Source organism: Arachis hypogaea, chromosome 7 (assembly GCF_003086295.3).
Source record: "Arachis hypogaea cultivar Tifrunner chromosome 7, arahy.Tifrunner.gnm2.J5K5, whole genome shotgun sequence".
In the NCBI taxonomy this organism is placed as follows: domain Eukaryota; kingdom Viridiplantae; phylum Streptophyta; class Magnoliopsida; order Fabales; family Fabaceae; genus Arachis; species Arachis hypogaea.
This window is the reverse complement of record NC_092042.1, coordinates 57907395-57924141: the sequence shown is the minus strand read 5'-3', so window position 1 is coordinate 57924141 and position 16747 is coordinate 57907395. Positions and strand designations below refer to the sequence as shown.

General features: G+C 32.9%; 1 protein-coding gene across 1 annotated transcript; it reads left to right on the top strand.

Annotated features, from left to right (window-relative positions):
- The first annotated feature begins 1540 nt into the window (after window positions 1–1540).
- Window positions 1541–6415, top strand: LOC112703169 (TPR repeat-containing thioredoxin TTL1). The gene is made up of 7 exons (XM_025754506.3): window positions 1541–2561; window positions 3276–3468; window positions 3738–3910; window positions 4168–4501; window positions 4832–5036; window positions 5294–5394; window positions 6125–6415. The coding sequence occupies exons 1-7, from the start codon at window positions 1726–1728 to the stop codon at window positions 6275–6277; spliced, it is 1995 nt and encodes a 664-aa protein (XP_025610291.1). The 5' UTR covers window positions 1541–1725; the 3' UTR covers window positions 6278–6415.
- The last annotated feature ends 10332 nt before the right edge of the window (window positions 6416–16747 follow it).

The following is a 16747-nucleotide window of genomic DNA, read 5'->3' as shown; positions in this document are numbered from 1 at the left end:
GGGACACCCTAACTGACTTGATTTCAACAAATAATTTCATTATGACCAAAAACCATAAACTTCAAAGGAAAAAAAATACGATTAGATTTCTAAAATTTTTATTTTAAATTAATTAATTTTTTAAAAAAATTATTAGTTAAATTCTTCATTATAGTAAATAAGGATAATAATTTTTAGTAGAAAATTTTACCTGCTATGTTAATATTCATTGTAAATAAAGAGTAGTTATTTAATGTTAGTTATATAAAAATTTAGAATATAACAAAATTTTTATTGTCCAAAATAATATTGTTTGATTTTCATGTAAAATAACAGGACACATTCCTGTAGATAACGAAAAGCGTAGCAACTGTGTTTTATTTCTCGCACAATAGAAAAACTTAATATATCTACTATTTATACTTAATTGATATATTTTTTTTAAAATCTAATTAGTCTAAAATTAAAATCCTCAAAAATTTAATTGTTATTATACTCTTTTTGAAATAATTTACTTTTTTATTTTTCTCTTTGTGGTGACTTTTTTGAGGATAAAATAGACAGACAACAAAGAACCAAAGATTTATTGAGTTAAGCCCTATTTTGGTATTTAAGATTGGTGAGTTTTACTGATTTGGTCCCTGACTTCTCAATTGCAACAACTTGATCTCCAGATTAAAAAAATGCACTAATATAGTCCCTTGTGTATTTTCCGTTGTTAAAATTCAACATCATTAGTGACGTAGTTCAAACCTTATTATGCTAAACATATTAAAACGACCTCATATGCGTTTTGGCGCTAAAATAAATGACGTCGTTTAAGGGTTTGAATAATACTAAAACGTTATACCTCTCTCTTTTAATATTATTCAAATCCTCAAATAACATCATTTAGTGCCTTTTTAGTGCTAAAACATGTACACCGTTATTTTAATATGTTTAACATGGTCAGATTTGAGTTATCAAACTAATATCTTTGATAAGGGACTATATTAATGCACTTTTTAAAATTTGAAAGACCAAATTATTATAACAATTAAAAAATCAGAAACTAACTTAGTATAACTCGCTAATTTCAAAGACCAATGTGGTATTTAACTCAACATTCACCATGTCTAATTAAGTCCATGCCAATCACTAAAGTGTAAAATTTGGAGCTCCATGTTCCTAGCCATTGGCATGTTCCATTTCAATGAGATCATTTTTAAAATAGCTTATCTATTTACGAGGTGACATTTTTAATAATTTAACCAAACAACTCCTCACATTCAGTCATGGCAGTACATAACTGCCTCTAGAATTGACTATGGGATATATCATTTTCGATATATTTACTTAGTCACTTTTAAAACAATTTTTTTTTTAATTTTTGATCTCATCCAGATGCAATTTCCTCATCTATGTAAGGTTATCAATTTTACTATTTTCACTGCTAATATTCCTTTGAATCCTTGACGTTTGCCCGTGGTGCACTAAAGCCACAAAAAGTGCTAAAGTTTTTTCTTGGAAGCCACTCTAGAAGAAGGGCTATATACACATAAATATAATACATAAACATCTTGTACATCACACGCGTCTTATATAAACTGCTTCCTATACAAGCCATCTACATAATTGATTTCACCTTTCACAATTCTCTCTCTCTCACTCAGCTCCTCTTCTTTTCTTCTTTGCTTGCTTGTTTGTGTGTCTGTGATAATTCACATTCACATTCACCTTCTCTGCTGTGACAACGTTCTAAAAGCTATGGCAGGGAAGAACAGGCAAAACAAGAAGATGGGAATGGGAAATGAATTTGGTTGTGGATTCATGGGTGGAATTATCCATCTTAAAAGCTATTGGTTGAAAAATTCTTCTGTTCATTCACTTCCCATGAAAGCTAGCAACATATATAATGCATCAAAGAAGTCTCAGAACAAAGAAGAACCAAAGGTTAGAACAAGGAGAAACTCCACTGACACCGTAATCACACAAAAGCTGAGTATCTCAGACCAAAAACCTTGCGCAAAAGGTACCCTTGTACTTCAAAGTAGAAGACTATCAGATGCTGCAAGAATCTCAACATCCACATCGGCATCAACGTCGACATTATCGAATGACGACAGCAAACTGCAGCTGGCAAAGATAAATGAGAGAAACAACAAGTCTCCGGCCACGGCGCAACTAGCCGGAAACTTGCTTGTAAATAATAACACTCCAAGAGCAAAGAGCCTCCGGGAGTGTGGGCCTAAGAGCAAAACAGAGTGGAACTCCTCGTCCGGAAAAGCTTCGATGGGTAACATAATGAGGAAGAACAGCTGCGGCGGCGATGAGTTTGCGAGAAACAAGAAGGTGGTGGACCCGGAGGTGTTGAAGAACATGGGAAACAATGCGTATAAGGGAGGAAGGTTTGAAGAGGCTGTGGCTTTGTATGACAGAGCAATTGCTTTGGATTCAAGTAAGGCAACTTATCATTGCAACAAGAGTGCTGCTTTGATTGGCTTAAGAAGATTTCAAGAAGCAGTTGCTGAGTGTGAGGAATCTGTTAGGTTGGAGCCTTCGTATACCAGAGCTCATAACCGTTTGGCAACAATATATTTCAGGTAAATTTTTGCTTCATACATGGTGATTTTACTTTTGACCTGCTTATTATTAACTGTGAGGAGGAAAATACACACGAGTTAGGGGATACAAATTTGTCTTGGAAACGAGACAAATTCAGAAAATAAAATCTACTGAATTCTTTGTTACCTAAAAGTTTAGGTTAGCGGAAATAAAGACCGAAATCTTTGGTTTTGTGTATATTTTAGCATATTTATATTTAAAAAATGTTTGAGAGACCGTTAAAAATCAACCAAAAGTAATTTAAAGTTTTTTTATTTTATATGCCTGAATTATTAAATAATAAATAAATAATTTAAATGTAATAAATATATAATTATAAATATTATATATATAAGATTATAAATATTAAATTAAATAAAGTAACTGTGTTATGGTCTCCCTCCCTTATATTAGTCCTCTATTTTTATCATGAGATATTAAGCGTCATATTTGATAAGTCTATTAGGACAAAAGTACAGAGACTACACAAAATTTGTGACTCTTCCTTTGTCCATGTTGTCCCGGTGTTTAGAATGATAGATCGAAAACTAAACAAAGTTCGTCTCATAAAGAAAATAAATCGTCTAATTTTCTAGAAATAAATTTATGCTTCCCAATACTGTGTTTCTGTGACAGTTAAAAATTGCAGCAGCATCTAATAAATTTGGCGTTTTTGTTAGTTTTTCTTATAGAATTGGAAAATTTTATTGCAGATTGGGAGAAGCAGAGAAAGCCCTCGATTGCAATCAGTTAACCCCAGATACTGATTCTGCACTGGCTTTCCAAACTCAGACTCTTCAGAACCACCTTAACAAATGCAATGAAGCTCGGAAATTTAATGAATGGGGTGTTGTACTAAAGGAAACACAGTCAGCAATCTCCTTAGGGGTTGATTCATCTCCACAGGTTGTTCGTTCATTCGCCATGCATATTATTTTGTTCATTTATTTATTTATAATTTGATCCAAAGAGTTTTTTAGTTCCAGTATTTTTTATTAATATTTATCGAAGTTCTATCAATAATAGGCCAAAGTTCTACCCGTGATTCCTCGTTCTTTTTTATTATTTTTTGTTATTTTTTAAATATTAGTATCATAAGGACACAAAGCTGCTATTTTTTATAATAATGATAAAAAATAATAATAATTAAAAATATGGTTTTGCTGTATTTTAAGGTCTATGCTTTGCAAACTGAAGCCTTGTTGAAGCTCCTAAGATATCAAGAGGCACAAGTCACCTATGAGAAAATGCCAAAATTCTCACCTGATTGGTGCAACAAGATATTTGGCTTTGCTCGCAGTTCCTACCAGTTCATGATCGCCGCACAGGTTTACTTGGCAGCTGGCAGGTTGGTCAAAATCTTTATCTTTATCAGAGGATTGAACAAATTCTTCTTGATTTCTGTTATGTTTATAATTTTAGTTTAAAAACTGTCAACAACCACAAAAACGTGTGCAAATAGTTTATAATGTTGGTTTCAAAATTTTGTACCATCTAAAAAATGTTATAGCTTTAGAATAAGGAAGCAAAGAAAAACAAAAGTTGAGAGAGAGAACGTGTGAGGCCTCCAAATAAGTTGTTAAAATGGTATATATGCATTAACAGGTTTGAGGATGCCGTTGCGGCAGCTCAGAAAGCAGCTAACGTGGATCCAAGCAACAGAGAGGCGAATGCAATGTTAAGGAAGGCCAGAGCAGTAACATCAGCAAGAATGAGTGGAAACTTACTCTTCAAGGCATCGAAGTTTGTGGAAGCAAGCGCAGTGTACAACGAAGGACTAGATCATAATCCGCACAACTCAGTCCTGCTATGCAACAGAGCGGCGTGTCGTTCCAAGCTCGGCCAATTCGAGAAAGCTATTGAAGATTGCAATGCCGCACTCATAGTCCAGCCTTCCTACAGCAAAGCAAGGTTAAGGAGGGCAAATTGCAATGCCAAGGTGCTTTACTTTGCAATTTTGGTATCAAGTTCTTGAGTAAATGTCCTTTTTGGCACATGACTATTTTTTTGAACTATAAATTATAGTTCAAAAATTTCTAATCCAATCATTCAAGTAACTCATCTAAACGATCCCTTATAAATAGTGACCTCATAATCTGTTTTTATATCTATATCAAGAGTCACTTAAACCAATTAGTTAAATAGTTGGAGACCAATTAGAAACTTTTGAATTGTGAAGATGTGTTTTATCTTTCGAATGAATGGTTATAAACCGAAAAAGTCATTTATTCTTTTTTATGTACATGATTTATTTTTTTATGTAATGTAGTTGCAAAGATGGGAAGTTGCCATTCAAGACTATGAAATGCTATTAAGGGAGAAGCCAGGGGATGAGGAAGTAGCCAGGGAATTGTTTGAGGCTCAGCTACAACTTAAGATGCTCCGCGGCGAATTTATTGTAAACTTGAAATTTGGCGCGAATTTGGTGTTCATTTCAAACAATGATCAATTTAGACAATATGTAACTTCTCCTGGTATGAAATATTTATCTATTGAATTGTGTTATACTTAAATAGTATGTTGATTTAGATTCTCTACAATGAAATATCACTTGTCAAATCAAAGAATTATTTAAGTTAAATACGGATCGATTTAATTATGAATAAAAAAATTGAGTTGACATAATATCTAATAATTAATATGTACGAAACATTTTTTTCTTATTTATTTGCATTGTGGCAATTACAAATGAGAGTTCACTAACGGTTGGGCGGGTTTATATGTTGTACAGGAATGGCTGTGGTACTATTTACCAACAGGGCAGCAAACAAACAAGTACTTCTAGTGTTGGAGCAAATTAGCAAGAGATTCCCATCAGTGAATTTCCTCAAGGTTTGTTTATTTTGAATTGCTAGGACTTTTCATACTAGAGTTCTTGTTTAATAAAGTTGAGTCGTTACAAGTGTCTGAGGTTATACGAACATTTTTTTTCCTAACTTCTTAGACAAAATAAGATGGGATATGCATATACGCGGCTGTGTTTGGTTTGTGTTTGGATGCTATGTATTCAAAAATGTGTTTTGCCAAAATTTTCGTATTACTTTTCTTAAGATAAAGTTGGACATACAAGACGTGTGTAAGATGAGTGTTGCTAAATGTAGGTATTCGTAGTAAGTCCAAAATGTAAATACCAAAACTTAATGAAATGTATATATGTGTTTAAATTTTGTTTTTAGAGAATAAAGTATGATCTATCATTATTTATTTCATAAGTGGGACTAAGAAAAAATATGTGAGAAAAAATATTTACACTTTATCTTCTAAAATAAAAATCTAAAATTTAGAGGATTTAAATCAAAAAATTTTAACAATATTATTGATAGATATTTTTTTTCCTCAAAATTTTTATATACCTGTACTAGAACCCGAATATTAATACATTTACTATCTAATTGTTCATTTTGGGTTTGATCATTTTGTGTTTTAACTTTTTAGTTTCTAAATTAACAAATGGAATTCTAAACATATATACATTTAGTATCTGATTGTCCGTAAAGCATAGAATTTGTTATATTTCTCATCGTATGTTGTAACTTATAATTATTGGGTGAGAATTTTTCAGGTGGAGATTGAGGACCATCCCTACTTGGCAAAATCAGAAGCTGTGAACTCTATTCCAGCTTTCAAAATATACAAGAATGGATCAAGGGTAAAAGAAATTTCTGGAAAAAACCATGATTTATTAGAAAAATCAGTTCAATTGTATAGCGGCTGAAGATAACACCTCTTCAATAGGAATATGCTGAGGAAACAGAGTATCATAGAAAACAATAATTCAAAATGGGAAATTCTTTGTGTACTGATTGATTCTTTTATTAATATTTGAGAGCTTTATAATCAATCTTTATTTTAATCATAGCCCATATTGGAAACATATAAACCAAAACAGCTATGTTATATCTATTTTTTCCCCCTTCTTTTATTAAAGTTATTCTCCCCCCCCCCCCCAACCCCCTTTTCTCTCCCAAAAACAGTGCAGTTTTAGAGGTTGTCTTGTCTTAGGTTTTTCCACACAAATAAAATAAAAACAAATATGAAATTAATAAATTATTCTAAAATAAAAATAATAGCATACGCCTCTTTTTATTATTTACTATGTATTTATTCCTATCATATATAATTCATATAATAAAAAATACAGTTGGGCTACACATCCAAACAATTTTTCATCTAAGACCATCCAAGTAGGCCCAAAATAAAAACAAAACCAATCTCATTAAATGAACGTGTATTACACGCGCCGAACCCCACCAAAACATTACCAATTCATTCGTACCTTGAATATAAAATAACGTTCCTTCTTCACACTCGAAATTGCTACGGAAGAATTTTAAATTTCTTTCAAAATCTCTCAAACCATGTTCGTAACTGCTGCTATTGAAGAATCGAGTGAAGCTTTCGAAAGGAAGAAGAAAAAACAAACAAAAACAACAACACAGACTCCGCAAGGTATGAGAAAAACTATTTTTATTATGTTCATTTAATTTCTCGCAAATCTCACGTTTCTCCTAGTTCGATTTTAGGTTTAGTAGATTGAGTTGGTTCGTTTAGTAGATCGAATTATTCTGATTCCATTTTTTACAGTAACTAGGGCATTTGTTATTTTCTTTCTCTGATATATAATTTGGTTCATTACTTACTTTAATTGACTTCATTTGTAAGCAGAAATATTTTTCTTGTTGATTTAATGTTTATCTCATTTTATTCAAACATGAATAAAAATCAGTTCATTGAAATTGGTGATTTACATTCACTTGATTGTTAAGTGCTCACTTGAGTTTATTTGTATGCATAAATAATTTGAAATGTGATTTTCTTGTTGATTTAATGTTTATCACGTTTTATTCAAACATGAATAGAATTGGTTCATTGGAGTTAGTGATTTACATTCACTTGATTGTTAAGTGTTCACTTGAGTTCATATACATGCAGAAATATTTTTCTTGATGATTTAATGTTTATCACATTTTATTCAAACATGAATAGAATTCGGTTCATTGGAGTCGGTGATTTATATTCACTTGATTGTTAAGTGCTCATTTGAATTTATTTGCATGCAAAAATATTTTTCTTGATGATTTAATATTTATCACGTTTTATTCAAATATGAATAGAATTAGGTTCATTGGGGATCTGAGTTAGGTTCACTTGATTCAAATATGCATGCTTGTGCTAGTCGGTGTATTGAGTGAAGTATTGACCAACTTTTTTGTCCTTACAGCAAAAATAAAAAAGACGACAGTGACAGAAAAAGGAGAAGACGCGCTATAACATAAGCATAAACACATTAAATAAACTCTATTTTTGTATTATAAATATATCATAACATACTATTCAAAACCTTGCAGAAAACTCACGATCTCATATGCCAGACAAAAGCAATAGCAAGGGTGTTCAAGGGAATGAGTTAGCAAAAGAAATATATTATCGAAGAAATGGGATTCGATGCGCTGGCACATATCCTGGAAATGAACGTCTCTCACAAGCTCTTGAGAGAATTCATTGGTTGCTATGATGACTATTATGGATACTTGGACACTCTCTATGGCAGAATATACATAACACTACCTGCCAAGGTAGCAGATGCACTGGGCATAAATAACGGCGGTAATATACCTTTTACCTTGTGCTTATTTCGGTTCAGTAGTTGCCTAATTTTTGATTCATTTGAATACAGAACCTTTTTGACTGATTTGTTGCTATTAAAATATTGGGGGATTATTTTCCTGAAAAAATTGAGTATAGCAAACTCAATGAGAAAAACAAGCACATAATTGACAGCTTCAAAGGTGCTACACTTGCATGTTTGACAAAATCTATCCTTAATATAAGTGTTGAAGGGGAGAAAAACCAGAAGAAATTAAAAAGAACTTTTGTCGTCTTTGTCCAGAAGTGCTTCTTGCTGTCGATGACAGTAAGCACGGCCTCCCCGACCCATAAGCCGCCTGCCCTTTATGTGGACAATATCTGACAATGGAATTGAGCAACTCATGTGCTGAGCTCCTTAAGGAAGGGTATCGAAGCTCGGAAACAAGGAAAGAAATAGTTCGTTGACGGCTGCGTCTTTGTTTTGATGATAATATATTTTCATGAATCCAAGTTTCCTCAACTAGATGCACCTGACACTCCTGGGGTACCGTGGGAGGCCTACTGGACACGGAGTAATATATTCGACTGGATTGCTAAGAAAGCAACTGATACAATGGTAAATTAGACAAAAATTTTCCTTGAAAATTCGATTCAGATGCTTCTAAAATACACTACTAACTAAATAAGTTTTTGTTTTAGGGACTTGTGTACAGAGCAGAATCAAAAGGAGAGAAAGACAGCATAAATATTGAAAATAATTTTTCTGAGGGGGAAAAAGAAGAAAAAGGAGAAGAAAGAAAAAAAGAAAATTGTTATGTTGGATTCGTCTTTGGAAGAAGACAGTTTTTCTAAATCTGAATCTGAGTATACTTTTCACCATTCCTTGTTGAAAACTATCTGTTTATTTAAATTTTTATTTTATTATTTTAACGAAACATTTTGTATGTGTCACAGAGAAGAAGAATTGCAAACACCGCCAAGGGAAAGAAAACAACCACAGAGGGTGGTGAAAAAAATAAAGCAAAACAAGGAAGCTTGTTCCGACGGATTCGAAAAGCACAAGTGAATCTAAAAACCAGTAAGTTTGGGAAATGATAATTTTCGGTTCATTGCTATGTTTGTATGATGTTCATTTGGTTTAGTTTTGCTTCTATTTGCTGAAAATTATTCATGTGTGCTTGTTATGTTAATTATAGCTCTGATATTTGTCTTTGGTATAAATTTAATGTGTTTTTCTTGATGATTTACTCTATTTTATCACATATTTATCTATTTAATTAAATTTTGATCTTGTTATTTCAACAAAACTTTTTGTATGTGTTGTAGAAAAGAAAAAGAAATTGAGAAAACGCTGCCACAGAAAACAAAAAAACCATAGAGGGTAGCAAGAAAACAAACCAAAATAAGGAAGTTTGTTCTAACAGATTCAGAAAGAAAAATTGAATCTAAAATGGAGTAAGTTTCTGAAATGATTATTTTTGGTTCATTGGTACTTTTATTGTAGGTTCATTGATACTTATTGTATGAATTTTTAGAAGTGAACAAGTAGAGGACAAGACTGCTGCAAAAAGAAAAGAAATGTTAGAGCTGATAAAAGTAAAAAGATCAAAGAGAAAAAATGATGGAGCTCAAAAAATAAATGTTGCTCCCGATGACTGTCACTCAACAGATGCACGAAATGATTTATCGCTCACGTAAGATTCAGCTTCTTATATAAAGTTCTTTTTCTATGTTTGCTAACTTTTTCTAAAACCTCGTGTAATTTCTCTGGATTTACTGAATAATATTTATCTTTTTGCTTAGATTGCCGATTGTAAATTTGGACAGCGAACCTCCGTTAGAAACTCAGACGTGCTCGACGCCGTCTTTAAATGCACCGGCCAATACCCGGTAAATTCGGTTCATTTTTGAGTTTAATTGAGGTTCATTGGATTCCAAAAATGAATTTGATGCGTTTTTAATCCTTTGATTTTAATCTTGGTTGATGATTTTAATTTGGTATCTTTTTTATTAGAAAAAATACCCTGGAAGCCCGATGAGAGTTTTTAGAAGAAAGATACTGCATAAAAAAAACAGAGTTAAGAAACTCTAACTATGTAAGTTGAAATATTTATGTTGATCTTTTAGATTTACGTAATAATTTTTGTTTAGTTGATTACACAGAGTTTGTGTTTAATTGTCAGTAGCACTACACCTGATCCTCAATTACAAATCATTGCTGTTGGAGGAGAAACTCATTCTCAATCTCTCGATATGTGGGTTTTTCAATGTGCAACTTTCGGTTTCTCAGTAACTATTCTAGTAATTCAATATTAACTTCTTCCTTGTTTATCTTCCTTAGAGCTCCTATTGCAGTGTTTCTTCCAAGTTCTCTTGTGGAAGAGATAATAAAACATTAAGAGACCTTCACCCATGTCTTTTCGAAAAGTCAAATAGAAGAAGCTTCTGTTAATGAGTAAGTACCACTTAAAATTCTTTTTATTAGTTTTAATGGTATAGGATTATAATTTTGGGTTGTTATTGAAATCTTTTCTATTTAATGTAGCAGCCCTCCGAAAGAACAACAGCAACCATGCGAAGAAGCTCCAGCGGCAAAGCAATCGGAAGAAGAAGCACACCTTGATGTGTAAGTTTTACTAGTTGTTCTAATTTGAGTAATTTCGGTTCATTACATGGTTTATTTGAGATTTATTTGAATCCAGAAATCAGTTCCATGTTTTTTTATTGAACTCTCTTCTGTTTGTTACAGCTGCCCTCCAGAACCAGAAAACTAGGCCGACGAAGAATCTTTCCCAAGGCAGACGGAGCCAGAACCTCCGCTAAATGTGTAAGTTTTAATTAATATCCTTTTATTAGCTTTCATGTTATATCATAACGCTTTTTCATTATTACTTAAAAATTTTCTCTGTTGTCTTGCAATGTTGCTCCTCCTTGAAACTGGGAAGATGATGCACCTTCCTTCAGCCTTGGGATAAGTCCCCCAATATCTCAACCAACTACCCTGACCTCTCAACTGACAGTAACGCAACTTGAAGTACTGGCGGATACGGTGATGCATGCTAGGGTGACAGCAGCATTGAAATTTGCTGAGCAAACAAGTGACAAGGGATTAGACAATAGTTCATGTCTCTAATGCCCGGATAAGATGTAAAAACATGGTAAATTCTTTGTCTATTACATTAACTTTAATGATTTTTCTAAAAACTTTTTATCATATATCTAATAAATTTTCCTCCTATAGGTGGTCCATGCAATGTGTATGATTCTAAACGACAAAAAATGTCGCCAATTTGAGGAAGAAATATACTATGTGTCAACGGATATTATGGTCAGCCAAATTTTTTATTTCTTAAATAATTTACAGGTTTTGATAAATAATTTGATTCACCTGTTAGTTTGGTTGAGTTCATCTGCATGTAGAAATGAATTAAAAATTTGTTTTTCTTTCTGATTGAATGGTTATGAATTTTCATTCATATTTAAATAGAATTCGATTCATTTGGGGATTGGGTTAGGTTTACTTGACACTACTGCAAAATTGAATTAAAAATGTGTTTTTCTTCCTGATTGAATGATTATGAATTTTTATTCAAATCTGCTAGAATATAATGAATATAATGGTTAGGAATTGGGTTACGTTCACATCATACTGTTGCTAAGTATTCCTTAAGAAATGAATTGAAATGTGATTTCTTGCTGATTGAATGTATGTGACTGCTAGAATATAATGTTGGGACTCTATGGCGAAAAGTACATTGATCCAAAAACTAACAAGGCGTACTAGATCAATCACTATACTGACTTCCTCCTTTTCTTGACAGAAGAAAATTGACATCTCATCCATTTGTAAGTTGTGATTTCTAAAACTTCTTTAATAATTTTGTCGTTTGCTATCATTTAGACTGAAATATTCTAATATTTTTCCAAACTTCAGCTGTTTGTGCTAGTTTACAATGGAGGACATTAGTGACTGTGGATTGTCGATGTCAAGAAGAAAGCATTCTATGTGCTTGACCCTATGAAAAAAAAAAACTAAAATACCTCAGTCAAGAATTACTCGAAACAAATTTATTGTAAGTTATTTAAATAATACATATTTATGTAGGATTTGGTTTCCTTCAATTATTACTAAATTAAGGTACATTTTTTATCCTTTTTTAGGGATTAATAGTATCCTTTTCTTAACATAAATATTATTTAACACAAATAATAAGAAAAAATTGATTCTCTTTTACTCCTTTGATTTTGGAAACATCTCAATATATATAACACTTCTTCTTAAAATCACAAAATTGTATACTAAATAATTTCTTAACCCATTTAAAACTTATCCAAAAGTAATTGTTTATTACTCTTGTTAATTAGAATAAAAAAATCATATATACCAGTCGTAAAACCAAAAAATTGATTTTGATAGTGTTATTTTAATTTTAATTTGGTTAGAGTTTAATTTTGGTTTGTTATTTTTGTTTTCTTTGGTTTAAACACCAAATTACTTATACTTTTTATTGTCAAGAATTACTCTAAACAAATTTGTTGTAAGTTATTTAAATAATACATATTTATGGGGTCTGTCTTTAATAAGCTCAACTCTTTTGAGCTTTTTTAATATGCACAAAAAATAATTTGCAAATGTACCTCATATTGGGGTTTAATAATAATAATAATTTTCTTATCTCTACCACAAATATTTTTAAAATCCATCTAATAAAACCCTAATTCCTCATCACACTTTTTAATCTATCCATAAAGCAACTGCCACTTGCTCCACTCTTCTTTGGTCTCTGCCATCACAGTCGCCGTCCAATCCGGCACTCGCTGCCAGTCTTAGTCCATCTCTCGGCGTCGCTATTAGGCTCTTTCTCCCCGTCGTTCATTCTCAGTATCTCTATTCTATCTCCTCTCTTCTCTCTTCGAGTCGTCGTCAGCGCCGTGGTGCTCTGTCTCCTCCTTCATCCTCCACTTCCAGAGTTCCAATGGAGCCTCAGCCTCAGGTATAAATTTGCTTCATTGATTTCACTTTTTTTATTCCTTTTATGTTCTTATTGTATGAATATGCTTCATTGAACTCATTCAATTGTTTTTTTTGTTCTACTTATTTTTTGTTTAGGTTTTCCATATGAATTTGCTTCATTGATTTCATTCAGTTATTTTTTTGTTCTGTTTATTTGGTTGTTTGAATTTTTTTTGGGTTCTATTTATGAGGATTAAAAAATTTTAGAATTTGTTCTTGTGATTCTGATTTCAATTTTTGTGTTTATGATTCTGTTCATGATGCTCTAGTTCTATTTTTTATTTGTTACTGCTGTTTGATTTGGTTTAGTCTGTTTGTAAATTTAAAAATTAGTATTGTGATTTTGTTTAAAAATTCCATTTCTATTATATAGGATGATCATGAGGGTGTTAGGAACGTGGATGATGACAACTTTATAGACGACACTGAGGTGGAAGCTGGTGGTTACTATTGGCAGTGATGAACCTTATTCTCCTGGTGATGCTCCCAGGTTGGTGATTAATTCTCCCAAATTTTAAATCTAATGGAAAGGGTACTGATAATTCACATGCAATTTGGGTGGTAAATCTAAAAAATATGAATTAACTTTCTTTGATAATATTACTTTTCTATAAAATTACATATTGATCTTATTAAGGTACTTTTGAGGAACTGAAATTTCAATTCTCTTAGTTTTATCTTCCCAAGAAATTCCCATATTCTAGGTTTAATCTGTCCTAACAGTTTCATCTACTCTTTTATAAACTTCTTTGTTGCATACAGCTCCCACCTCGCCATCCCAAGCCATACCTGTATATCAGTACAATGTTAACTCGAAAAAAATGAATTATACATATGACCTGCTAAATTATAAAATAGAATAACAATGATCAAGTTTTTTCAACTATATATCAAAAGATGTAATCAAAGACTATCAATCTATCATAAATTGTGCATAGAGTACAGAGAAGTGACTAAATTTAAGTCCTCCTTAATAGTTTTGTTTATAGTTTTTGCAATTTTCTTCCACCACTGCCAATTAGGGTGTTCTACATCTAATCTACTCTTTTTTCATTAGGGTTTATAACAATCTTCATCCATGATCAAACCACCTAAAAAGAGATTCTATAGTATTTTTTAAAACAAATACTACCCCACTTATCTTTCTGATTCATTCATAACTAAAAATATCATATCTAATGTATCCTCACTCATCTCACAATATCTTTATTCAAAATTGGCCATTATATTGTTGGCTTTTAACTTTACCCTACTCTATCTCTGCAATATGCTCAATGCTGCTTTTATTTTCATCCCAAACCCAAAACACCAACCTTTAACAGACCCTATTTGCACTTTATGCAATGTATAAGAATCCCCAAAGTTACAATCCAAAAGAAAAAAAAGAAAAAAAAGTGAAAAGAAATAAACAAATTCTCACTCCATTTTTCACTCCACTATTTCTCAAGAACAACAAATCTCAAACCAGCAAACACAAATATCAGCTTATCAGCATTGCAAAAATGGAGATATTATCACAATTGTGGACACTGTTAGGGTTACTCACTGTTATGCAAAATGTGTTTCTATCTCGGATTCTCTCTCTGCTTCACTTTCTATACGAATTAGCGCAAGATCTGCTATCTCCTCATGTATACATTGAGATACTCGAGTTCAACGACTACTGCAGTGTCGACCTCAACGAGTTGAACCTGGTGCGGATGAAATGAATTCACGAGATTTCGGTGGAATGAGAAAAAAAAAACGACAAGAATCGCAAGAATTTCGATAAAATCGCGAAATTGAATAGAGACATGGAGGGTACCTAGTGTGGACGATGGGAGAGGAAGAAGCCGCAGGGTGATTGGTGCTCTTCCATGAAGGATTGAAGGTGTTGATAGGTTTTCTTTTTGGGAAGTTCTTCTGGGAGCTGAGCCAAAATTGAATAAAGATAGAACAATATGAGCTTATACGAGGGTTTTATTGAGATAAGCCTCAATGTAGTCCCTAAAGTTGCACTCGAGTCTCATAGTAGTCCCTGAACTTAAAAGTTACTCATATTCATCCCTGAAGTTGCACTCCGGGACTCAAACTTGTCCTTCCGGCAATTTCTGCCCACCTGGCGCTACCGAAAAGCTGAGTTGGTAGGCTTCGTGACATGTGGAATTACAACGGCTAGCTGATGTGGCAGAGTAAACTATCCGGAATCAATTTGGTCCCTCAAATCAAGTTAAAACCCTAATCCCTAATTTTGAAGCCCACAGCGCTCTGTCTTCTCTTCTCTTTGTTTCTCTGTTCTTGTCTTCCTCATCTTTGAAGCCCGACTGTTATGGCAAGCACGAGCAATGCAGCTGGAGCTCAAACAACCCATGATCATTTGGAAGCATCATGAGGAGAATGAATAGAAACAGAGAATTGCGTTTACCAAAATGGTGTGGCTGCGGGTCGAGACTAGTACTGTGGTGGTCAGGGATATATTCTAATCTAGGGAGACCGTTCCTGGGTTGCCCAAACTACAATGTATGTATTATTGTTGTTGATTTCTATATTCATGGATATAAAATTTGCTGACTGAATTTTCTTGGCTGTGCAGAGCATGGGCAAGAAATGGTGTGGATTATTTTTGTGGGTTGACAAAGTTTTGGAAGAAGATGTCATAACATGTGATGATAGAACAAGGCATTCAGTTGACAATAAAGAATGGAAGATGAAGATTGCTTGGAAATTTGGTAGATTAGAGGCTGAAATTAGGGTTCTAAAAATGGATGGGGGAGGGGGAGGGATTTTGATGTTTGTGTTCATGCTGCTGATTGTAGTTGGTGTTCTTGAATTAAAGTTGGATAGACAACAAGGTCAACTGCATCTAGTAAAAAACAAATGACATGCATGTTATATGCATATGTTGTTCATGTACTTGTTCCTGTCCTTTTGTTTAAAAGAAATACAAATTAAAGTGTTTGATTATATGCATACTTATGTTCCTGCACTTCTGTTCAATTAAATGGAAATGGACAGGGTCTGAATTACTCTTAATTCTCTAACACAGGACAAAATATAACAAAAAAACTAACAAAACTCAATTCAAGAAAATCATAATTCATATTGGTAATGTTTCATCCAAAAAATGCATTATAGAGCTAAAACACCAAGTATATCAAAGTTGTTAACATTTTGACCTCATAAGTTTCAGATACTAAAATCTCAAACACTAGGACAATGTAAGAAAGCATACATGGTAAAATAAACTTCAGCAAAATAGATACACAAAGACACCATGTGTCCCCTGTCCCTAAACATGATCATCATAATCTTCATTTTTTGTGCTTGTGTTCCTTAAATCCAGGAGTAGACACAAATTTTATGAAGTTTACAAGCCTTGTAGCATTCCTCTGTATTGCACCTTGCATAGGGTTAGGTGGGAGATTCCTTGCTGGTTGACTGCTTCCTGGTGGATTGCTACTCCCTGAAGTTGTTTTTCATCATGTTTGGAGAACTTTCTTTTTAGAGGGACCACATCATGAACTTTGACAACTATGTTGGTTAGCCAGCCATGAACTTCGAACTTCTCATAGTCTGGGTCAGCAGACCACATCGGGACCCAAC